General features: G+C 43.4%; 1 protein-coding gene across 1 annotated transcript in view; it reads left to right on the top strand.

Moving 5' to 3' along the window:
• The window catches only part of BAG1 (BAG cochaperone 1), a 212,916-nt gene that overhangs the window by 117,638 nt on the left and 69,684 nt on the right, over positions 1-25,594 (top strand). Inside the window, exon 4 of the mRNA XM_085606862.1 lies at positions 12,491-12,604. Coding sequence (XP_085462988.1) covers positions 12,491-12,604 — 114 coding nt within the window. The remainder of the gene's footprint in view (positions 1-12,490; positions 12,605-25,594) is intronic.

The following is a 25,594-nucleotide window of genomic DNA, read 5'->3' on the forward strand; positions in this document are numbered from 1 at the left end:
TTCCCCCGCCACGGCAGTCATTTCTCGAAGCGGGCGCGTACTTTTTTTTTTCTGTTTATTACTTCTATGTAGTAATGGCGGCACCCGTGCTTTAGCTTAAACATCTTAGGCTAAAGTCTGGTGCTGAGATTGCTTCAAAAGTAAAGAAATAGACAATTCTTTACTTTTGAAGCAATCTCGGCACCCGACTTTAGCTTAAGAGTGCGGGTCCGAGGCGGGCCTAGACTGCATGCCCAGAAATGATCTTTTTGATGCCCTGAAGTGTGCGGCATGAATGTGGAGCCTCCCGGAGCATTGTCATCACCAAGCGGTGACTTCCAGCTGCCCAGCAAAGCACTTTTCTGCCCTGTGCCGTTTTCTTGTCGCTCGCTGGTGCAGAGCCAACTTTGGTTCCTGTTGCCAGCTCTCGCGGTTTGGGAGTGCGTCCCAGCAACGCGGCGTGTGCCACAAGACATGACACTGCTGGTGGGCTCCCCACGAGCTGCCATTGAGTCTCTCTGCTCCCTCACATTCCTGCACTGGTGACTCTTAACGGTACTTGAAAATTGCTGTGGATGCGGACGCCCAATGTGCTGCTTGCTGGGAGCCGCTTGTTCTATAGATGTTATCTTGCTTTCCCATGACTAGCCACAAAATGAGTGAAATTGTCTTCCCAGTAAGTACGCCTGGACTCTGGAGTCTGATGCGCGCCTTTGCAGGAGCGGCAAACATAATGATGACATATGTTTTGTTGGGAATCTAGCCATTTAGAGGAAGTGATCACCCCAAACTGACCCCCAGCACGATGCAAACACACTGCTTACAAACATTAATCTGCCACAATTTCACCGGAGGGGAAGAGAAATTGCACACAGGCTGGCCCTGAAACAGTCTATTGTTTAGCTGTGGAAATGTGGAATGTATAGAACCGTAGCAATAAAGGGACATTTTAGTTTCACTCATAGTGCCTATTGTTTCTCGCATTAAAACGCCCCTTCCTCCGCAAATGTTTTCACATTTCAGAAAAATTGTCCATGCATTAATCCAAAGGGTGAATCCGGTTCACTTAGATAGATTACTTTGGGAAACGTATTTTAGAATGCATGCAATGCTCGTAGGATGCACAATGGTTAGTGGTGCACCATGAGGTCACATGGATAGGTCACTGGCTAAAAGCTGTAATCGGGAGCTTGCAAGCTCTGTCATTAACAGAAGCATCTCAAGTCCACCTAAAGCTTCTACTGCAGTCGGACAAACGCAAGTGCCAAGCGAGAGCCAAAGCTCCAGCAAAGCTTAATTACAGACCACAGATGACTCCGTATAGAGCAGGCCTTAGACGGCTTGGGATAAAACGTCAGAAAGCCAGCTATAATGCAGCCCTGGCCTCGTTGTGCAGGTCCAAGATGGTGCATTATATCTAGCAGCTAGGGTGCATTATACTTAGCACAACGTGTCAGATGTAAAACACAAATGATGGTAGCTCAAAACGAGCAGACATTATACATTTTAAACAAGCATGGCACAGCCAATAGATCTCGGCTATGAGAGAGCTATTGGCTTTGTCAATGTCTTTTAGCCATGTTGTACAGCAGTGCAGCAGCTGTGCGGCATGGTTGAAAGTTCGTTTTTTTCGGAGTGGAGGGGTGGATAAGCCATACAATGCATAAGTGTTCAGGGCAAACAACACAACAAGGCAGGGCTGCGGGGGACGGGGCTAGCAACGCAAAGCGGGAAGGGGTGGGCCCAACATGTTCAGCGAGAAAGAGGAGGGAGGGACAAACAACAGCAGGGACAGCTGGAGGAGGAAGGAACACGACGGCCTGTGGGAGGAGGACTGGATGAAGAAAGCAACACGATGGACAGTGGGAAGAGTGTGGGAAGGGGTAATAACACTAAGGACAGCGGGAGGGGACAAGCAACATGCACTCTTATTGAGTGCTTCCACAATAAGAACATGCATTTGCAATGCAATAGGTCTCGCATTTAACAAGTTTGAGCTATTGACAATGTAAATGACAATGCTTTTTATTTCTGTTTTAAAAGCCAAAACATAAATAAATGGCATTGTATTTTGCAGCGCTAATAGCTTAAACTTTTGAAAACGCGAGACCTATTGCATTGCAAATGCTTGTTTTTTCTTGTCTTGCTTTTTTGTAGCCTTCGAGTATCATGCTTAAATGGCTCTTCAATGTCATAGAATCCAATATGGATAATGGATTTGGGTTCGTAAACAGCTTGTTTTTCTGCCTTCAGAAAACCTTAAGTTGCACTCATAGGTCAATTAACGTGTATGTGATTATGCACCAGAATAATGATCCAAGGTAGGAACGCCTTGTAAAATGAGTGAACGCCCACAGATGTCTGTGTTAAGGCACGCCCCTCCCCGGATACAGCCAAAGAGCTTCAGTAAATCTCTATCCACTGTGGAAATGGAAGGGACAGTTGGGAGTGTTTTAGGGCAAAGTGGTTTTCACACGAAAAAATATTTTCCCTCTGAAAAAAATTAAGTTTTAAAGCCCGGTTGCACTAATCCTGAGTATTTTTACACTTATATAAACGTGCACCTGATACTTTCACAAATGCAAACGTTTATTTACAGGAAGGTCATTTGGAATTCACAAAAACATTCCAGAATTAATTGTGGTTGTTGCAAAGTGCTGTAATAAGACTTCGCAGACGAGTTGAATAATACTTGACTTTTTTTTTAAAATTTTTTTTTATTTGAAGTACTTTGGTGACATTAAAGGATTACTGATCAACAATACATAGGATCAAATTTAACAAAAGAATACAGCCAAATAATGAAGTTTAACATTGTCGATCAAATAGAAATCAATCAAAATAAGGTCCCCAAATTTTATCAAATTTTCTTACTCCTCCCACCCGCATGGCATAGATTTGTTCACTTTTCCTAACTCTCCTCATTTTCTGTATCCACTCTGATTTAGATGGAATCTGTTCTGACCGCCAGTTCTGCAATAACAAAGATCTTGCCACTGCCATTGCTATATACAGTAATTTAACAAACTGGACAGGGATTTTAAGATCCGGATCAAAACCATAAAGCATCAATTTTTCATTAAAAAGGACCGTAATTTTATAATAGGCCTGAAAAAAACAAAAATATCATCCCAAAATACCCTAATTTTAGTGCAATGGACCATTACAGGAGACCAATTGGCGGAAGTGTGTGAATAGCCGCAGGAGTACGATATAATAGCCATTTCCCAAAGAATAACATTCTACGCCAATTAGCTCCTCGAAGTATATTAAAATTAAACTGATTAATGGTCCTCCAAGTATCCATAGATAATACATGATTTTCCTGTTCCTGCCATTTTTTAATAGCTTTTTGACATAAATCCGTATCTCTACTATCCGCTAAGCAACGCTTCCACTCCCCAGGTCTCCTTACACATTCATTCATAAAGAGGTCTTAAACCAATTGATTTGGTTGATTAAGCTGTTCAATATCAAGTTGTCCCAAAATTTAAAGATAGTATTGTAAGACCATACCAACAAAAAGTTCCTCTGAATAAGACATGCCATCTCTATTGGAGTTATCCATACTCCATTTTTAAAAAAATCAACTACTTTAATAAATCCTGCTCTGGCCCAGTTATCTACTATCTTAGATCCACTTTTAATACCTATCAGTGGAAAAATACTGGACAGCAGGGTTGTTGCATTGTATAAAATATGCGTTGTAGTAATCTCTAATATTTGGCAGAGAGAGTCCTCCTTGATCTAAATCCGCGTAAAGAGTGTTTATTGCTATACGAGGTGGCTTTTTGGCCAGACGAAAGCAGAAAACAAAGATTCTACCCTAGAAAAATAAGTTCCTGGCAAAAAACACGGAATAGTGGAAAACAAAAAATTAAATAAAGGAAGAACGGACATTTTTATCAGGGCGACCCGGCCCAGAATCGATAATGGCAAAGAGTTCCAACGTGTAAACATTGAACGGATCTTTAGAAGAAGGGGATCGAAGTTGAGCGTATATAGATCCTTAACTGTATGCGAGAAAAAGACCCCGAGATATCTTTTCGGTTTTGTGTTGATACAGCACCTTAAATCGGTATGTATTTCTAGATCTCTATTCCCACACTTCAGAATCTCTGTTTTCTTTTTATTGATCCGATAACCCCCTAAGGCTTCAAAATCCTCGAAAATCTAAAAAATCCTAACTTGCGAATGTAGTTCAGGTTTAATTAGTAACATAATATCATCCGCATAAAGTTTGATCTTCGCCATTGAAGGAACTGGGGAGAGAATACTAGTAGAGTTCCTTATTGCGGCGGCAAGGGGCTCAATAAAAAACGCATCCAAAACTGGGGATAAAGGGTAGCCCTGTCTCGTGCCACGCTTAACTAAAACTGTACCGACCATTACCGTATTTATGATAATATTTGCTTCGGCCGTAGAATAAAGATTTCGAATTAAATTTACGATTTTATCGGGGATACCAAAGTGCTCCAAAATAATAAAAAGTGTCTCCCATACCACCAAATCAAAGGCTTTTTCTGCGTCCAATAACAAAATCAATGCCGGGATCCCTCGTGTCTCAAAATAATCTAAAGCTTCAATTAAGTAATGCGTGTTCGTGAACAGATGCCTCCCTAGAATAAAGCCGTTTTGATCCGAATCGATCAACTCTGTTGATATTCGATTCATACGCATTGATATTCATTTTGTAACGATTTTATAATCTATATTTAGTAAGGTAATAGGTTGGTACGAGTTCGGATCTTTAGCTTCATTCCCTTTCTTCAAAAAACTCACCACAGTTCCTTCCCGAAAAGAGTCCGGGATCGGGCCTCCTTCCAACATTGAATTGCAAAAAAATGTTAGAGAAAGCACAGAATTAAAAAAAAAAAAAATTCAGCAGACAATCCGTCTGGGCCACAAGCCTTACCATTTGGGAGATCTTTGACTACCAATTCTACTTCTTCCATAGAAAATGGGCACATTAATGTTGATTGATCAGTTTGGGAGAGATAAGGTAATGCACAATTTTCTTAGAAATCTGATAACTTTTCCTGATCAATATTATGATGTTGACTGTGGATATTATTATAATGGGAAAGCATTATCTTTCCTATCCCGACCGAATCTACAGTGTCCATTTGGGTCACTGGGCATTTTAATCCTCTAATCAAATTAGCCGCAGCTTGTTCTCTCACCTGCCAGGCCAAAAACTGCCCCGTAAAATTACTCTCTTCGTATATTCTTTGAGATTGTCTGTAAAAAATCTCCTCACTTTGGTGATAGTAATACGTGCTAAATGCCCTTTTGGCTTCATCTAATTGATGTGAAATTGTGCTGGAGGGGTTCAGCTACCTTAATTCATTTAAAACTTGTATTCTTTGTTCCAAAGCATCTTTTTTACATTTGGCTACTTTAAATGCTGCTGCATCTTTACCTATGATTATTCCGCGAACGAAGGCTTTCATGGCATCTCAAACGATATTAATCGGGGCCGTTTCAACATTCTGGGAAACAAAATCACTAATCTCTGATTTCAGAGATGTTACCCATGTTTCATCATTCAAGTATTTTTTATTGAATATCCAATGCTTAGGAGTCTTTAGATTTTGTACTAAAGCGAACCTAATGACTAACATTGCATGGTCTGAGAACCCATTATGAATGGGCCTCTGATGCAGCTAATTAAGAATGACTTTCAATGATCTAGGTTTAAATTGCTTCCTTGATTGCGTGGTTAGATCCAATTTTAAATTCATGAGCAGATTAAAATCTCCTCCAATAATAATGTCTCCTACCACCGTCAATAAAGATTGAAACAAATCTTCATACGGTGAAGAATTATCATCTACTGGGGCATAGAAGCTTACAAACGTGATGGGTCTCAGTCTATTTTTAATTTTACAAGTGACCCGGTGTGGTGTTCGCATGTATCTGTGTTATATCTTTATGTCTATTATGTGGAGCGTGGGGTGGAATGTACATTGTCTTTATCTGGCGTTCCAGCCAGGACGTTAGTTTCAACTGGAGTCCTGAGCTGGAGGTTGTACTGCCTGGCGCTCACCTGTTTCTATGCAATAAACCCTTTCTTGTTACAACGTTTCCCTCATCTTTACAATTGGCGACGAGTTGGCGGAAAGAAGCGGCTGTGAATCTGAGGAGCGTGGAGCGATCGAAGAGGAATTACCATATTATTGGCTGGAATTATTTGGGAGAAGCACCTTATTGTAACGGAATCTGCACACAAGAAGTGAGAGTCGTGCTGTTCCTGGGTCAGCGGTGACGTCGGTAACGTATGCGGAACTGAATTGCCTTAAAAGTGGAAGGGAATTAAGAAAAAGGAAGCAACGTTACCGTGTATCTGGGGTTGCCGTGGAGACCAACAGCGGCATCTTTCGAGCTGCGGGGTGCGAGGCAAGAATGCAAGCAAAGTTCCGTACAGGCGCACTGGGAGAGACACGTCCTTGCGAGCTGAGATCGCACGCTGAATGCCGTACATGCGCATTGGATGAGACACGTCACTGCGCAGGGTTACGTACGTGACCTTTGCGTGGCAGCCATTTTTTTTCTTATTATTATCATTTTTTCACACGGGAGCGCTGGAAATCGAAGGAAGTAAACACTAGTATCGTTTGGAGTGTTTGAAGCGGAACAAGATTGTTAATTCCATGCGTGCATTGAGGGAAGGCATAAGAAACCGGTGAGAGAGTCGGGGGTCGTTAAAAAAAAAAAAATATATATATATATATATATATATTTTAAGGAATTTGAATTGTTATATGAAAATTAATGACTATTGGTTCATCCTGTCTATTGGGATTGGGAGACTGTACCTAATTCGGAGTAGGGGCAAAGACCGTGTATAGTAAATCAATACATGGATGAAGGAGACCACGTAATAGAGGGAGTTATGGCACAGCAGAATTTTACTATTAGTAACCCACATGCCTTTTGGGTGAGTGGTTCTCAGCCCAGCATCAAATGGGTGGAATGGAAGAAGTATTTTGTTAATTATATTGAATCAGTTGACGAAGCGGGAAAGATAAAACCGGAGCAGAAGAAGAGGATTTTGCTTCATTCTTTGGGCCCAGTAGGCATAAAGACATATTCTCGAATGTCAAAAAGTGTGCGAGGAGAGGAGAATGTGTTTGAAGCTGCATTAAAAGACTTGGATAAATATTTTGCACCTAAAGTGTGCATCGGAGTGGTGAGACATACATTTTTTCAGAGGAAGCAAAGTAAAGAGGAATCGGTGGATGATTGGTTGGATGATTTGAAAAGGCTGGCGATTGACTGTAAGTTTGAGAACTTACATGATGACTTGATCCGCGATCAATTGGTAATGCACAGTAAAAATTCCTCCTTACAAGATCGGTTGTGGGTGAATGGAGATGCACCTTTGGAGGATATTTTGGCGATCGTAAGGAAAGCTGAAATGTCGGGGAGGTGTGCCACAGTAGTCAAAGAGTCGGAGAAAGACGGCGGAGGAGTGTTTAAAGTGCAAAGTCAAAATAGAGTTCAAAGACCAAACGTGAACGGGCAGTGGCGCAACCAATCGCAAAAGAATACATTTGGGGAAAGGAAATGGGAGGAGAGAAGATGTTATCGTTGTGATAGCAGGCAACATCTAGCATTTAGTAAGAGTTGTCCTGCTTTGAAAAAAAAATGTGGCATATGTGGACTAATTGGACACTTCAGTAAAATGTGTCGTAGGAGGAACAGTGTAAAAATGGTAAATGACGTGGAGGAAGAGATGGAAGAAGACGTGGAAGCCGAAGAAGACAGCTGTGTTAAAAGCTTACAAACGAACTATATGTTGAATGTGGTAGACAATTGTGTGGAAGGGAAACCTATTTGTGAGGTGTCTTTGGGTGGTATTAAGGTCGACGTGTATGCTGATTCAGGGTCGCCTTACACCATAGTTAATGAGAGTGTGTGGAAGAAGGAATTTGAGGGCAAAATTGGGAATCATTTAACTCCTACAGATGTGAATCCGGTGAGTTTCACGGGAGAAAAGATTGATATGTTGGGTTTCAGGTGGCTTACATTTTCATTTAAGGGAAGGTCAGCAAGAGGTAAACTATACGTAGCAAAGAATGGGCCGGCGGTACTTGGCTGGTTTGACCAGAAAAATCTACACATTATACTGGATCCGAACAGTATAGAGAAGGTACTTATAATGGACGAGAACAGCAAAGTGAGTGATGTCTTAGTTAAAAAATTCCCGGGAGTATTTGGGAATAATCTAGGAGCTTTGAAAGGTTTGGAACTCAAAATCAAGTTAAAAGAACAAGCGGAACCTAAGGTTCATAAAGTAAGACCGATACCCATGCTAATAAGAGAAGAGGTTAATAAAGAGCTTCAAGGGTTGTTATCTAAGGGAGTAATTGAAGAAGTGGAGAGTTCGGAATGGGTTTCTCCGGTCGCAAGAGCAACGGAAAAATCAATTTGTGCATTGATTTGCGCCATTTGAACGATAACCTTGTCATTGAGAGGTTTCCCCTTCCAAAAATCAATGAAATGGTTTCTTCTTTATGTGGAACGAGTTGGTTTTCCACAATAGACTTGTCAGCAGCGTACCACCAGATTATGTTGTCACCTGAATCTAGGAAACCAACGGCTTTTATAACACCATTTGGGTGCTACCAATTTATACGCATGCCGTTCGGGTTAGCCTCAGCCGCTGCTGTGTTTCAGCGGTTGATGCATAGACTGTTTGGAGAAATGAAGGGAGTAAGTTTCTTTCAGGACGATATCCTGGTGGCGGCAAAGAATGAGGAGGAGCACAACCTTATCCTTGATAAGGTGCTGGGTATATTACAGGAAGCAGGGTTGAGCGTAGAACTTAGCAAGTGTAAGTTTGCGCAAAGGAGTGTATCGTATCTAGGACATGAAATAAGTGAGGAGGGTGTGAAACCTAAGCCATCCTTAGTGAAAGCTATCAGGGAATTGCCTGCCCGTGTAGTAAGGATGAAATTAGATCATTCCTGGGGATGGCGGAATATTGTGCAAAATTTATACCGAACTTTGCTAGTAAAACCTTCAACATACGCTCTCTTCTCAAAAAGAACGCGAAGTTTGCGTGGTCAGAGGAGTGTAGAAAAGAATTTGTGAAGATAAAAGAGGATTTGAGGAGTTTTGATGCTTTGGGCAGTTTTGATCCGAATCTAGAATGTTTGTTAACAACAGACGCAAGTGATAAGGGATTGGGGGCAGTGCTTTCACAGAGGATGAGCAATGGAGCGGAGAAAATTATTTTGTTTGCGTCTAGGGCGGTTTCTTCTTCTTCGGAGAGCAGATATCCGATTATTGAGAGGGAAGCTTTAGCCTGTGCTTGGGCGTTAGAACATTTTAGAGCGTTCGTCTGGGGGAAAGCTGTCACTATCCGTACGGATCATAGGCCTTTGGTGAAAATCTTGACTAGCGTGGGTGGTGTTGGAGCGTCTGCTAGATTGGCAAGGATATCTATGAGAATGAAGGAATACATTTACCGAATGGTATATGTGCCAGGTAAAGATAATGTTGTGGCAGATTGCTTGTCAAGGTTGCCCTCGCCACTTGAAGAGTGTCTAGATGACCCATGGGGTGAATTCACCATTGCGTTGGTTCATGATTCTGGTGCACCGGTTATTACTAAAGAAGAGTGGATGGAAGAACAATCTAATGATGTGTTGCTACAGGCAGTTTTCACTCATATTCGTAGTGGATGGCCGAGGAAACATCTCATTAGTGGGGATTTGAAAGCTTTTTGGGATGTGCGAAATGAATTGTCTTTGGATAGGGATGTGTTGTTTAGGGGCGAGAGAGTGATTCCACCTAAGAAGGTACAAAGGAAGGTGTTGCAGTTGTGTCACGAAGGACATTTTGGTATAGTTAGAAGCAAGTCCTTGGTTAAGGGGAATTTTTGGTGGCCAGGTGTGGACGCGGATGTAGAGAGATTTGTAAGGGAATGTTCAATTTGTTCCTCGGCGGATAAGTCATTGAAAACTTTGAGACCGCCAATGAGTGAGGGTCTCATTCCAGACCTTCCATGGGAGGTGATTGCAATTGATATATTTGGGCCATTGGGGGAATCAAAGGATTATGTATTAGTTGTTATTGATTTGTTCACAAAATGGCCTATAATTGAGATAGTAGAGAAGGTGGACACTAATGCTGTTTTGGAATTTCTTGACAAGTTGTTTGTATCAGAAGGACTGCCTGTGTGTCTGTTAAGTGATAATGGGGTACAGTTCACGTCTAGGTTGGCAAAGGAGTATTTTCAAAAATGTGGAATTAGGCACAAGACTACCTCACTTTATAACCCTAGTGGGAATGGTACTGTTGAGAGGTTCAACAGGGTGCTTAAGGGTGTGATTCAGGCTGCAATGAATAGGAGGCTAGAATGGAAGGTGGAGGTACAAAAGGCAGTGTGGGCATATAGGTCTACTAAGCATTCTGCAACAGGGTTATCTCCTTTTATAATGATGAGGGGTAGAAATCCAAGGTGCAAGTTTAATCCGGATTGGATCAAAAGCGGTGGAGTTGTAGAGTGGTCACCTAGTATTGTTAAAGGGAATTTGGTTGGTACACATATGAGAAGTAAAGAGGCATATGACGCACGTTGTGGCACTAAGGATGTTTCTGTTGAGGTAGGTGATTGGCTTCGCATCAAAAAACCGATCAAAGTGCCAAAGGGTGAGAGTAGATTTGAGGAACCTCAGCAGGTGGCAGAGGTTCTTCGCAATGCCGTAAGACTCAAAGATGGTAGGGTATGGAATTTGAAGAGTGTGGCATTGAATCCTATTCAGAGACAGATGGTTGACACCAGCAACGATGATGTTCATAATAATTTTGGTTGGGTGGAGGATTATTTTGACCAGAGTGCTTTACAATCTAAGTTGGGGATGGATTTTTGTGCGGTAAACAAAGGGTTGAAGTGTATAGAACCAGCTGTGACTGGACAAACTTCTGGAGGAACCTGTGGAAAAGTTTTTCCACCTCGGAATTTTGCTTCTTGTTTGAGAGGGGAGAAAGGGGTTGCTAGTTCTTCTAATTGCAACAATGAGCTCGCTCGTGAGGGCGATGAGGGTGTGGTAACCAAGAGGAAAAGGGTTCTCCCAGGGTGGTTGAGTGAGTATGTTAGGGAGTAGTTTGTGCTTTGTTTTGTTGGAACGGGGTTTTAGGTTTTGTTATTTGCTTATTTTGTTTTTGTGCTTTCCTTGTCAGGGGAGGGGGATGTGTGGTGTTCGCATGTATCTGTGTTATATCTTTATGTCTATTATGTGGAGCGTGGGGTGGAATGTACATTGTCTTTATCTGGCGTTCCAGCCAGGACGTTAGTTTCAACTGGAGTCCTGAGCTGGAGGTTGTACTGCCTGGCGCTCACCTGTTTCTATGCAATAAACCCTTTCTTGTTACAACGTTTGCCTCATCTTTATACCCGGCACCAACGCCCTGAGCCATCCTCATCTGTTTGTACAATCTCAGCATGAATATTCTTATTTAGAAATATCGCAACCCCTCGCTGCGCTTCAGAGAATGAGGAGAAACCACGGTGTGAGGCCTATGTTTTAAACATTGAAAATTGATCTAATTTTAAAGATGAGATATGAGTCTCCTGCAACATTATTACCAAGGGATTTTCAGACTTGATCCACATTTCTATGGCCCGCAGCTTCTTTTTGTTATTTAAGCCATTAACATTGAAAGAAATAATTTTCAAACACTCAGCATTTAAAATAGATTACCTATTTTCCGCAAATATCTCTCTTTTTATCTTTTGTAAGCAAAGAGCCACCTATTCGAAGCAAAATATTTGATAAACATAGCACTAAAGACTTCATTTTTTTACTTTTTCCACCCTGCTCCCCCACCCTGTGCACCCCCATCACCTCTGCCCCACATCCCCACCCACGTGACTCCCACCCCCCCACCTGCGGCCCTACTTCCCTCCCCCACACTGGCCACAGATCTAAACCCCTAAACCTTGGGTGTCCTGGTATTACACCCCTTAGGTCCTGGACTCCTCCTCACCCTCAAGAGAGAAAAAAAACCATTTTTTGTCCTCAGCCATCACTTATGCCCCTGAGTGATTTCCTTCAGTAAGTCTTGTGCTTCATCCAGGTCTGACAGCATATACTGCTTGCCCTGTGCCAGAACTTTAAGTTTAGATTGTTGAGCAATCATGGCCTGGGCACCGTTGGCTTTAAACAGGTGAAGCATTTTCACGAACTCCTTCCTCCTACGTGCAGCAGTTGCCGACATATCAGAGAAAATCCGGCATTTAGTTGTCTCATTGACAGCAAATTGTCTTAACTGATATGCCTTAGACAAAATAGCTTCCTTTATCCGACTAGCTGAAAAATTTAACAGGATTGTGCTAGGTAGAGCAGAGTGGGGAAAAGACTGGGCAGGCACACGATGTGCTCTAGTTATTGTTAGATTCCCCTCATATTCTGGTATTACTTTCTGTTTTAAAAATACTTTACTTGTACAAAAATAGTTTACAACTAACATTGTATACTTTTCTTTTTCTGACATTCAGAACAGCCCAGAGGAGGATGCAGAATTAAGGAAACTTAAAGATTTGGAGAAATCTGTGGAGCTAACAGCCAACAAACTGGAAGAAATTAATAAGGAGTTTACTGGCCTTCAGAAAGTAAGCAGGATCTCCTAGCTCTAGATGGTCTGATATTATATTTTAACGGATTAGAATAAAATTGCAGATCATCTTAATACACTGTGTTTTTAGGTATATGTCCAAAAACTATTAATTAATGATTGGTTGTTTGGCCAATCTGATTGTGTCTGTTACTGACCTTTTATTCTGACTATTTAAAGTGTCAAAAAGAGGGTCTAGAAGTTCTTGTCACATTTAAAGGTTTAAAACTATAAACCTACTCATCCTGTTGTCCAGCAAATGTCACTGAGCTTAGGAGATCTTATTAGGAAGAGCATGATGGGCGTGTACTTTTCCGCTTATTTATTGCTCTGCTAACATTGGAACATTGGGAGTTGGACAGCCAATTACTGTGCTGACTTTGCGAGCTATAACTACCATTATAGATATGCATAGGAAGCATTCTGTGACTGTCAGCTTCCTGGGCCTTCGTGGTGCTCGTGTCCTGGTGCACCGCACACATGCCCTACACTTCATCCACAACCTAAGAGTAGGCCCTGTGGGAAACAGTGGCATTGAGTGGAATTGTGTGGCATGGAGTGAAATTGTGTGATGTGGAATTAAGTGGAGTGTTGTGGAGTGGAACTGAGTGGAGTGGAATTGTGCGGCGTGGAATTGAGTGGAGTGGAAATTGTGTATTAAGTGGAATGGAGTAGTGTGGAATGAATTGGAATTGTGTGGAATGGTATTGTATGGAGTGGTTTGAGTTGCAGTGTGTGGCGTGGTGTGGAGTGTCATTGTGTGGTGTGAAGTATGATTTGTATGTAGTGCAATTGTTTAGAGTAGAATTGTGTGTGTGGTTGAGTGGAATAGTGTGTCATGGAGTGGAATTTTGTGGAGTGTAGTGGAATTGTGTGCTGTGGAGTGAAATTGTGTGGTGTGGAGTGGAATTATGTAGTGTGGAATTGTCTGACGCGGAGTGAATTTGTGTTCAGTGGGATGGAATTGTGCGGGGCGGAGTGGAATTGTAAACTGTTGAAGTGTGGTGCGGAATGGAATTGGGTGGCGTGAAATAGAGTGGAGTGAGATTGTGTGGCGTGGAGTAGCTTGGAATTGTGTAGCTGAAAGTGGAGTGGAATTGGGTGACGTTGAGTGGAATTGGGTGACGTTGAGTGGAATTGGGTGACGTGGAGCGGAATTGGGTGACGTGGAGCGGAATTGGGTGACGTGGAGCGGAATTGGGTGACGTGGAGCGGAATTGGGTGACGTGGAGTGGAATTGGGTGACGTGGAGTGGAATTGTGCTGTGTGAAGTGGAATTGTGTGGCATGGAATTGTGTGCAAAAACAGTTGATGCAAAAACAACAGTTGATGGACAGAATGCAGAACAATGTCATACATTCACCCCAGTACAGAGATCTGGGCCTAAATCCATCGTTTTTTTGCTGACCATGCCATTCCAGTTTGAACCCAGCCATATGCAAATCAGTCTTGACCCTGTGCCTCATGGGAACAGTCCAGCCCGAACTGCCAAGCCAGGTCCTCCCTGGACTGGAACCAAGCATCCTAGGACCGGTTTCAGGGTTTCACCCTCTTCAGCCAGGATAGCTAGATTCCAGTGGCATGGAGAGCACGGGACTTACGTCTGAGCATACCCGTCCCACTCGGGGTGACAAATGCAAAAACAACAGTTGATGGAATTGTGTGGCATGGAGTGGAATTGTGTAGCGTAGAGTGGAATTGTGTGGAGTGGAATGGTGTGTGGAATTATGTGGTGTTGATTTGTGGGCATGGAGTGGAAATGTGTGGCATGGAGAAGAATTGTGTGGCATGGAATAGAGTAGTGTGGAGTGGATTGGAGTGGCATTGTGTGGCGTGGTGTGCAATCGAGTGGCACAGTGTGTTTTGGAAAGTTGCCGGAATAGCCATTGAATTGCCATATAGTGCTTCAAAGCCTTTTGGTATATAAATGCAATTATAATCCAATATGTTGCCAATTATCTTGGCCTCCGATCTAAATAAACATCTAAGGAGTTCGATCTGATGTAGGAGCTCATTAGTATGTACAACGCGTCTGCAAGAATTGTTTTGCTTCTAAATAAATGTGTTTTAGACCTGGAGGGGCTAGTAAGCAAGGAAGCAACTTTTGTCATACCGGTTTGAGAAATAGGAGATAGAGCTACAAATGGTAAAATCCTTTTCCAAACAAGAGAAGCAGGCATGCTCAGTACTCCGATATGATAGCGAATGATAGAGGGCAACAATCACCTTGTTGCGAGAAAAGACAAACATAACAGATTTTTGAAGCTTTAAACCAAAGTTATTCCAGAGGTGAAAGTCAGCAAAACAAGGGATAGAGCTCTGAAACTCACTATGTCTTCCCTGCAGACAGCGCATGCGCTGTCCAGTGGGAGGGATATTCTTTATTATAAACGGCTTGGAACCTGAACATTGCTCACCATTTATTGGCACCGTTGTCACACTTCTTTGCTGCCTCCTAATTGGCACTTCCTTTCTTTCTGTGGAGCATGGACCAAGCACAGATCGATTTATTTTAATTAGTGTTCATCCGTGGTTCATACTGTAACTGATGTAGTATTCCTTCTTCCCTCCCACCCTCCTTGTCTGTGGTGCTTCTTCCGCTCCAAACCTCCCCACCACTACTTATGAGAGTTGTCAAAGTACAAACTATCAGCAGTCTCTCTTGTGTGACTGTTTGTTACAATTAAAAGCACAAAGTGATAGATTGTTTTTTTTGCTGGGCCCTGTGGGAGTGCCCTGATCCATCTTTCCTCTCCCACCTCTGCACATCTCACAGCTTTGTACAGACATTGTCATACAAAAGTGGGAAAAAGAGGAATTGGATAAGAAAGAGAAAAGAAATATAAAGACTTTTCAATTTTGCTATCAGGTGGTCAGTATTTCAGCTTTGCGGTGATCAGTATGAACTATCCCCAAAGCAGAGTCTCTTATCTCAACTTTCATACAAACAGTAACACGAGCTACAAAAAGCATTTACTCTGTGCTATTTTATTTCTCTCTGATAGTATTTGACTAGAGTATTCCTCTGTAATTGACTAGTAACATGATTGTGTTTTCCTTGAATGATCCACAGAATTTTAATAGTCTTTAAAAATTAAATGAGGGCTGTACATTACAAACAAAAAACGGATGAGTTCATTGCCTTTATGAACTGCTTACTTTTCTACTACAAAGCTAGGAAACATTAACTGTTTCACGTTACTCACCAACCAATTACGTTTTCATTAGCTGGTAGCATACTCAAATAATCAGCAAATCTTACAATCCTTGTTGGTGCATCTGGAGATTTAGTTAGTTTTCCTTTTGCAAACTTAAAGTTGAAAGGCAAAGATTTATAAGCACTTGGTAATAGGGGTTCAGATTATCTTAATTTTATCTTGCACAGCTACGTTTTTTCAGTTTGTCATAACCTAATCTTGTACAAAAAGGAATCCAAAAAATGTGTTCTGTAGAATGTTCAAGAAGTTGATTTGAAGTATTTTCTTGAGAACCTTATCCCATGTAAAATACAGTCCTTCAAACTCCAATAAAGTAAAAGCCATGAAATTGTCTTTCCATCCAAAGTTTTCTTTTATTGAATAATTCAATAATACTCCAGCAGCCCAGCCACCACATTTTGTACTCAAAATGGGGCTTCATCGGGGTTTTATTCAGTTCAGTTCATCTGATGAATCATTGTCAAAAGTATATATGAAACCGTGGTCAAGTTTCTTGTTCCTCAGTCGGTCCTGTGCATATTTCAAAGATGGACGTGAAATCCTTTCCATGCGAAGCCCTCTCGTGGAGTATTACTGAATGATTCAATAAAAGAAAACTTTAGATGGAAACAGAAATTCATGGCTCCTATTTTATTGGATGTTTGAAGGACTGTATTTTACAAAGGATAAAGTTCTCAAGAAAACGCCTCAATATCAACTTCTTCAACATTCCATAAAGAATGTTTTTGAGCTCCTTGAGCACTCTTGTTTTGTACAAGATTTGTTTATTAAGTATGGTCTCGGAGCAGTAAGGCAATAGAGAGGGTGATTGCTGTACTTGTTAACTACGTGCAATAAAGCTGTGCAGCTGTTCTTTTGCCAATACTGCTCTTTCTAGTGGTTTATATGTCATTACCTGTTTAAAGTCACACGGCTACTTCCGTTGAGTTTATTGGAAAATTGTCATTGAGCTACATAATACCACAAATACTCTATAGGACTAGTTGTAATCAGATTATACACAAATTCAGAAAGTAGTTTGAACCTTTACAAAAGAAAGCCTTTGAGAACTAAATTAGTCATCAGCACAGCTCAAATTCAGTGACGACCATCAGTTGATGTCTATTAACAAAAGGGGGAGGACAGAAGGGCTTTTACAAGAGGTCCAGCATACATGCCCCGGATAGACTATATTTAGAAAGGGTATGCAGTTCCTTAAGAGGATGGTTTGTTAGTGAGGTCAATTCTCAAATCCGTCGATATTGATTGGACTCAAAGAACCTATAGGTAGGGAAGGGGAGTTCCCATATTCGGAACTAATGCCCTCACACACAAGCTAGGTGTCATGCTTCATCATCTGGGCCTGCTCCTCGTCGGGCCGGCGGTGCAATGCCCGACAGGCACCCGTGAAGGGGCTCTTTAGCGGAGATCTTTTGTTCCTTGCCATTGAGTGCGTGGGTGTGAGGGGCCTGAAGGAGTGTAGATGAGTAGAGTGAGTTAAAAAAGGTTGGATAGTCTGTTGAATGTGTTTATTTAGGACAGCTGTCCACCTCATTAAAAAGTTAAAGGAAGATGGACAGTTAGTGTGACTTGTATTTGTCTCTAACTGTCTCCTACTCTAGTGGTCGAAATGTTTCATGCCCTCATGGCATTTCGTCAGGACCTGTGTGTGTTTCTATCTACAGTGTACAGAGGGTGATACTATCACTATCTGGGTCTGGCACCACTAAGGTGTGCCAATCGTCGCAGTGGAGCAACCTAGAGCGACCGGTATTAGTGCTTCAATCAGCTCTTGGCGGTATCACAGGCTAGCCCATTAGCTATAGTTTCATGTTGCCTGAGGTGGTTCGTAACCTACCCGTCACCGCTGCAGGTAAGAAACTTACCATTCTCTCGTAGGCGATCTCCGTTGATAGTCATAAGCATTTGAGAAGAATAGCAAGTCCATCCCCACCAAGAGCAGTGGGAAACAGAGGAATGACAATGGGCTCAAATTAAATAAATTCCTTTTCTGAGGGAAGCTCAGTAATGCTTGGTGAATGTGTAAATAGGCCTCCATGTAGCCGCTTAGCAGATCTCCGCTATATGGATGTTTGTCATCAAAGTGTCAGTAGCTACCTTACCTTTAGTAGAGTGGGCCTTTGGTCTAGCTGATAAGGTCTTGTTGGCTTATGGATAGCATAAGAGAATGCAAGACACTAATCAACGTGCAATGGATAGTTTGGAAGTGGCTAAACCTGTATGGAGTGGGCCATAATTTATAAACAATTGTTCCGATTTATGTATGTCACGAGTCTTGTCGAGATAAAACTTCAAGACCCGCCTCATATCTAGCGAACGAAGAGTTCTTTCAGCCGGTGTTGAAGGGTGCTGAAGGAATGTTCGCAATAAAATTGTCTGATTGGGGAGGAATTTAGGACGGGTCCGCATAACTACTTTGTTAAAGTGAAGGGCTCATTAGAGCACAATGTCTGAATTTTGCTAACCCTACAAGCTGATGTAGTTGGTAAGAAGAAAGTTGCTTTCCACTAGAGATGCTGTAGGTATCCCTTCTGAATAGGTTCAAAAGGGGCCTGCATGAGACATGAAAGGTTAAGCTGCCAGGGAGTGGAAGGACACCTAATATGAGGAAAAACCTTTTTTAGCCCATCAATAAAGCCCTTAATCACTGGAATTTGAAAAAAGAGGTCTGTGAAGGACATTTTCTTGAAGCAGTGACAGCCGTCAAGTGGACTCGTGTGGAGGAGAATGAAAAATTTTCCTAGCTGACGTAAAGGAAAGTTTCAATTCTATTAAGGACACGGAGGAAAGGATTGGGCTTGTCTCTCTTCACTTTTAATGTAATCAAATTACTCCAGCAGCCATTTTAACTTTGTGAGATCATTGAAAGAAAAAACGACATCTCCCATGAACACTAGGGAGTGACATCAACACATTTCAACCAATGACAGTATAGTCCATCATATGACATCTCGCATAGACCTTCTAGATTCCTCTTTCTTCCTGCGACGGTTGACAATCTCCATGTTTATTTCTCCTGTTCATTAGAATCTGTCCACGTAACAAAAAGGGCACCCCTTACTTGCTACGGTAATGAAATTACAAAATCATAATGTGACAAGATTCAAATTAATAACCACAAAACATAAATTGAAAGCGCTTTCCACTTCATAAATTAATCCATAAAACATCAACATGTCTCAAATAGAGGGAAAGGGCGAATTTTTTTGTCTCAAGAATTCCTAGGGTGAGTTAATCCTCGCCTCTGTGTCCTTAATAGAATTGAAACTTTCCTTTAGGTCAGCTATAAAAATTTTCATTATATGTCAGGACCCGGAGGCGAGGATTAGGGTAGTTCAAAGCTTATCTACTACCTTGCTTGCCAGAACTAAACCAGTCTAGAATAAAAGGTCTTGAAGGTGGAGTCATTTGACCAGTCTGCTGCCTTAAGGATATCCTCAAGGCGAGCTCGTAGACAGGAAGCCACGGCCCCTCTGACTGTGTGGGCTCCAAAACGGGAAATATCAATCCCTGCTTCTTGCATAATCCACCCGATCCATCTGGCAATCGTAGGAGACGAAACCGCTTTGTGAGTTTTGGTGAGTGCATTTAACAATTGTTTCTCCCAATGTTTCTCCCCATGAGCAAACCACTCATAATTTAGGATTTGCTCGTAAAGCTAGATAAGAAACAGATGAAGAATTAGATTTCGTTCTTTGTGAAATATGAAACAAAACCCCTTCCGGGGTAAACACTCTACCTGTTATATCCAGGGCACGGACATCCAAAACTTTGCGACAGGATAATTAACATAGAAGCATTGCCAATTTCGCCGACAGTTGTTTCCTGGAAAAATATTTATTCTGAGGCCAAGATTGAAATAAGGACAGGACCTTGTTAACATCCCTTAAGGATGTGTACTTGGGTTCAGGAGGAACTGAAAGTCTAATTCCTCTTAACAGTTTCCTGACCAACGGGTGTTCCCGGACTGGATGGCCATTCACATGGAAATGACCTGCCGAAATCGCTGATCTGTTAGTATTGATTGACCGGTAAGCAAAACCTTGAGAAGCCAGACTCGCTAGGAAGTTTACTACATGGACAACGTCTGCCCCCAAGGGATCAGTTTGGTGTTGATTACACCAACATAACCATCGCGACCGGCGAATTGTATTGTCAATTTGTATTATCTGCCAAGGCTTTGGTGAGCAAGGAAGAAGCTTCTGTCGAACGGCCTGGGACTTGCCAACGTCGCCTGTAACCCTCCAGGCCATAAGACGAAGAGATCTGGCTAGGACCAGCGGGTGAGGATTGTCTTGTGGATCCCCGAGGAGATCCGGAAACTGCGGTCGAGGGATTGGAAAATCCCAAGAAAGTTCCATCATCACTGGAAACTAGACTTGAGATCTCCAAATTGGTTTTATCACCACTACTTCCTCCTTCTGCCTCCGCACTTGTGCCGTCAACCTGGTTATCATAGCGAAGGGGGGAAATGCATACAGTTGTTCCTTGCTCCAATCTTGTAGGAAGGCTCAAACTGCAATAGTTTGAAGTCCAGCCGGGACGCAAATAGATCCATGGAGAAAGGACCCTACCTGTTCTGTATTTGTCGAAAGATCAGTGGATTCAACTTCCACAGGCTGACGTCTCTCCAGTGGCGAGAGTGCCAGTCGGTCACCTGATTGGAGCTCCCTGGAAGATGTTCTGCTGCTAAGGAGATCTGATTGGCCAGACAATACTCCCAAAGGGTTCGGGATAGATCCGACAGTGTCTTTGATCTGGTCTCCCCCCCCCCCCCCCCACCCCCCTCCGGTGATTGACATAGCGTACTGCTGCCACATTGTGCATTTTGAGGAGCACAGAACATTTCACCTTCTGTTTGGTCCAACAGCGAATCAGGAAGGATCCTATCAACAACTCCAAGCAGTTGATATGCAGAGAACGTTCGACGGAGGACCATTTTCCACCTGTGAAGAAAACCCCAACCCGTGCGCCTCATCCGGAACCGCTGGCGTCTGACTCGATTATGAGGTTTGGTTGAGAGCCGAAAATCTCTGTCATTCCAGGGTTCCATGTCGTTTAACCACCAACCCATCTCTTCTTTCGCCTCGGGTGAGAGAGTGATCATCTGTGAGTAAGACAGACCCTTCCGAAGATGCTCGATTTTCAGATGTTGTAGGATCCTGTAATCGAGAGGACCTGGAAAAATCGCCTGGATAGAGGACGTCATAAGTCCTATTATCCTCGCCAATTGCCGAAGTGACACTGACTTGGACACTGTCCTCCAAAATTCGTGTGGAATTTTGGATAGCTTCCTCGTTGGTAGACCGAGAGTTGCTTTGGTTGTGTACAACACGAAGCCCAGAAACTCCACCGACTGGGATGGGACCAGAGCTGATTTGCCCTCTTTTATTATGAAGCCTAAAGATTCCAGCAAGTCTATTGCCGTCTGCAAATGTTTGGAAAGTCGAATCGGGCATTGGTCCATAAGAAGGATATCATTGAGATAGACAATAAGTATCATCCGCTGAGCCCGTAGATGTTCGACAACCGGCTTCTTCAGCTTGGTGAAGCACCAAGGAGCTGAGGAGAGGCCGAACGGAAGGGCGGTGAATTCGAAAACCTGGGACTCTCAGTAAAATTGTAGGAATCATCTGTACGGGGGGAAAAATGGGTACCACCAAATAGGTGTCCTTCAGATCTAGGTGGACCATCCAGTCGGAGATTTGGAGCAGGTCTCGCAGGAGGTGTATACCCTCCATTTTGAAATGATGTTAAAGTAGCCAAGAGTTGAATTCCTTGACGTAGATAACCGTGCACTGCCCGCCGTCTCTCTTCTCCACTAGGAAAATGTTGCTGACTAAACTGCGCTGGTGAATTATTGAATGAGCTATTGCCCCTTTTTAGGTCTCGCCTACGCAGCGCGCATGCGCTGCATAGGAGTGCCTTTAGCCTTCGCTCTACTCATTTTCAAGCACACACTCGTGCTTGTGGCGGCATCCACCTTGCGGTAGCGAGCAGCGGCACGCCACAAGCACGAGTGCAGTGCTTGAAAAGTGAAGACTGCGCAAACACCACTCCCAAAAACAGCTGCTGCTTGTTAATTAGTGCAGCGCGCGCGGCGCGTACCACTCGCGTGTTTAGCTGCTGCTTGTTTTTCTTGTGCGTGTCCGCCCGTTCAAATGTGTGGTCTTACTGATTCAGTGTAAGAGGGTTTGTTGAACCATGTTACCCAGTTGCATGTCTGCAGTTCCAGCCGCTAGACCACATGATCTCCCAGTATAAATAGCGATCACAAAAGTGATCCTGGTAGATTTAAAAAAAAAATAGAAACACTCCACAAAATGCAAACCTGTATTGTTTTCACCTGACATTGTTCTCTTACATCCAAATTGTCCATTCTGTGCGTTTTGTTGTTTGCTTACCTTCCACCGATCCTTATGTTGCAATGTACTCCCCCCCCCCCCCCCCCTAAAGTAAATACATCTGAGGTAATTTGAATGGACCGTCTTTCAATATACCCTTGCGCCCCAACTCTTAGGTGAGTGAGCTCATCCCGTTGTTAGCCCAGTCACAGCCTGTCCCCCCCTTCCTGCCAGATGGCCTCCGAGCTTTCCCCCTGTGTGCGCGCCCAGTCAGGGGCGATGAGAGACGGCTCTGACCGGCACGGACAGTCGCCTCACTGAAGGTGGTGATGACATTGTGTCCCAGAACCTCCAGGGGAGCCCTTCAGCGGCCGCCATTGTCATGTTAAATTGCTCTGTGCATGTGAGCTTCTCACAGGGCGTCAGGCCCCTCACCCTCCACAGACTCCCCACTCAACCGAAGCCTCCCCAGCTAGGTGAATGAAGGTGCCAAAATACTCAAGCGTAGGTGTGTAAAAACCCTGTCTTTCAAGTCACTGATTTTTTTTGTTCGTTATCAGGTGTTCTAATGTGTTCAAACCTAATTAAACTGCAATATAACTACAATTAGATAAAACGTTTTAACTACAGTAACTTCCTGTTCTATCACAATTTAGACATTTGGAACTTTTAGCTTACGAGCAGTCCACTGGATCGGAGGATACCTTTAAAATTGTTTCATTTCAGAATTTGCAAATAACGCCTGCGTTTTCTACGGCTACGTCATCAATCACTTTCTAATATCTATCACTCCTATAATTTCAATTACAATTACGAAGTATGTTGTGACAATTGCTTCAAATCAAACAAACAAAACTGCATCTCCTAGAAGGCACTGTTGTCAAATGAAAGGCCAGGGTGGAAAATTTAGTGAGCTAATGACGTGTCAATATGTTTCGAGCAAAGTTTGTACCCTCCCTCGCCTCAAGGCAAGGTCAAGGCGTAGTTGCTCAGGACGCAGGGAATCATCTACATTGGTCTTTGGTTGAGGTGGCAGTGCGCTAAGTCTGTGTCCACTTCGTCAATTGTTTTAGAAGCATACCTAGTTAGGGGTCAGATGTGTTGTACAGCATACCCAGCCCTGGATTTCTTAACCAACAACCCTGTATTGTGCGAGTTGAACCTCATCAATTTCAGTGCTATGGCATAATTGGTGCAGGAGGTATAATGGCACAGGGGCCAAGGGGTCGTAGGGGTGCCCTCCACTCCAATTATGCATGTTTTTGCTACCCATCTGGGTGGCAGTGTGGCTCACTACACATGCTTGTGTTGGGGCCCATAATATCCTTGCTGCACGACTGATAAATCCGCATTATTATTCTTATATGAGTAGATTGTTCAGCATGCAATATGGTTCCTTACAAAACACAGAACTGGCTGCAGTTTCACATATACGATGCGAGCACTTGGTTCGTATGTTGGAGAAATGGATATCACTAGTTTGTTAGAAATCAATTACAGTCTCTGAGAGATGGATTTGAGGGCGGTCAGAGTTTATAAGAAAAAGCATTATCTTATATTAAGCATTACTTGGTCACTGTGTCTCAAGTTTTAAATGGGTAGACTGGGTCCCATAAAACTCGATGTGGAAACCCCCCACCGTCTGTATCAGCCAAGCATCTGAGGATAACGACCTCCAGTTCGATTGAAAATGGGCCAACCACCCCCGATGGAAATCCCCATAAAATCCTGAACTCTCACCTTGTGTATTATTGAAGTTGCCTCTTTGGCCGCCTCTGCCTCCCCGACAACGGGGAAGGATTTTGTTTGATAGAAGTTCCCTAACTTTCCGGGATCTTACCGTTTGCCACGTCTGGAGTCGCCACCTTTGGAGGATGTTTGGAATGGGCGGCTGGACGAGCCCAGCTGATGCAAAAACACGGGGGGTGAAGAGTCTTTTAATTGATGATTGCGCCTTGTTTAAGAAATTGAAAGTATTGAAAAAATTAACCCAGTTTTTATAAATGGATCTTCAAACAAATTCCCTTGGGCTATTGTCGCTGCCTCCGATGTGGAGAGCTCCCCCAGTTTGGGGTCAATTTTAATAAGAAGTTACTGCGCCTCTCTGTGGAAGTAGCGCAGTTTGCGTTTCTCAGAAATATTATCACCCGTTGGGCCCAGTTGGACAGTACCTCTGGGGATATGAGGGAGCTGGAGGCTTTGGCGCCTTCTGCCATATCCATTATTTTAGCCAGGGGTCCGGCGAAATCCAGGAGTTTATCCTGGCATGAGCTCCAAGAGCGATCAATCCCTTTTTTGGGGTCGCGTACAAATTTTGCGAGAAAGGTGGCCATTTTGGAGTCCATCTCTGGTGTTGTGGCCACCTTCCCTTCCAGGGCAGGATGAGGACACTCTGCTTTGAGGCAGCTTCTCACTTCTTTAACTAAAGGCTTCCTGAGCCGACTGGAAATGTTGGCCACCACCTTGGGAGCCGGACACCACTCTGCTGACTTAGGGTGCAGGAGGTCATCAGTATTTAATAAGTCTTCATGGGTGGTTAGGTCGGTGTCTGTAGGGAGGTCTGACCCTCCCAGGGAACTAGGCATTGGGCGGCATGGTCTAGAACCATCTCTCTCCCCATCGGAATTGTTGGGAGAGTCATCTCTGGGGGGGGGGGGGGGGTGCAAGGTGGGTAAGCTGCCTGTCCAGGACGTAGGAGGGTCAGGCCCCATGAGGATCTTCCCTCGCTTTGAGGGGTTGCTGACACTGCTCCTGGAGTGCCACCAATCTCTTCTCCAATGGGGCTATTACTTGCGTCAGGATGGATGCGTCCATGACCTCGCAAAAACTGGTCATCAATAGGACGGTAAGTAACCTCTTCCTCTTCTATATAATCCCCAACTTCCTCGTATTCCATAAGGGTAGTATTTGTTAAGGGGAAATCTCCTACTTAATTGAGGGATTTAGCGTCTCAAAGCTAAATTTGTGTAAGTGCAGCTTGCGTGTGTCACTTTTCAATTTCCAGACGCGCGTGCTCCTCTCAGACTCCCCCGCAATGTCAATTACCGCCGAAACACTGCCTCAGCTTCAAAGACAAAGCTGACGTGTTCTGGCCGCCGGGCGGATGGGGGGGAGAGAGACGAACGCGCTGCGCTTGTAAACAATTACGTGGGCCCCACTGCCAGTCAGAAGAACGCACCGTGTACGAGCCTCACAGGACCAGCCGCATATAAATACAGTCCAATTATCACACAAGGAAAACAATGGGAGCGGCCGAGGAGCTTGAAGCCTTGCAGCGCTCACATTATCAATTAAAGAAACAACAATAGAGCACTTATCTGATTGCTGCTGGAGCAGCGAAGAAAGAGGAATCTAGAAGCTCTACGCAAGATGTTAGATGATGGACTATACTGTCATTGGTTGAAATGTGTTGATGTCACTCCCTAG

This window comes from Triturus cristatus, chromosome 5_2 (assembly GCF_964204655.1).
Source record: "Triturus cristatus chromosome 5_2, aTriCri1.1, whole genome shotgun sequence".
Taxonomy (NCBI): domain Eukaryota; kingdom Metazoa; phylum Chordata; class Amphibia; order Caudata; family Salamandridae; genus Triturus; species Triturus cristatus.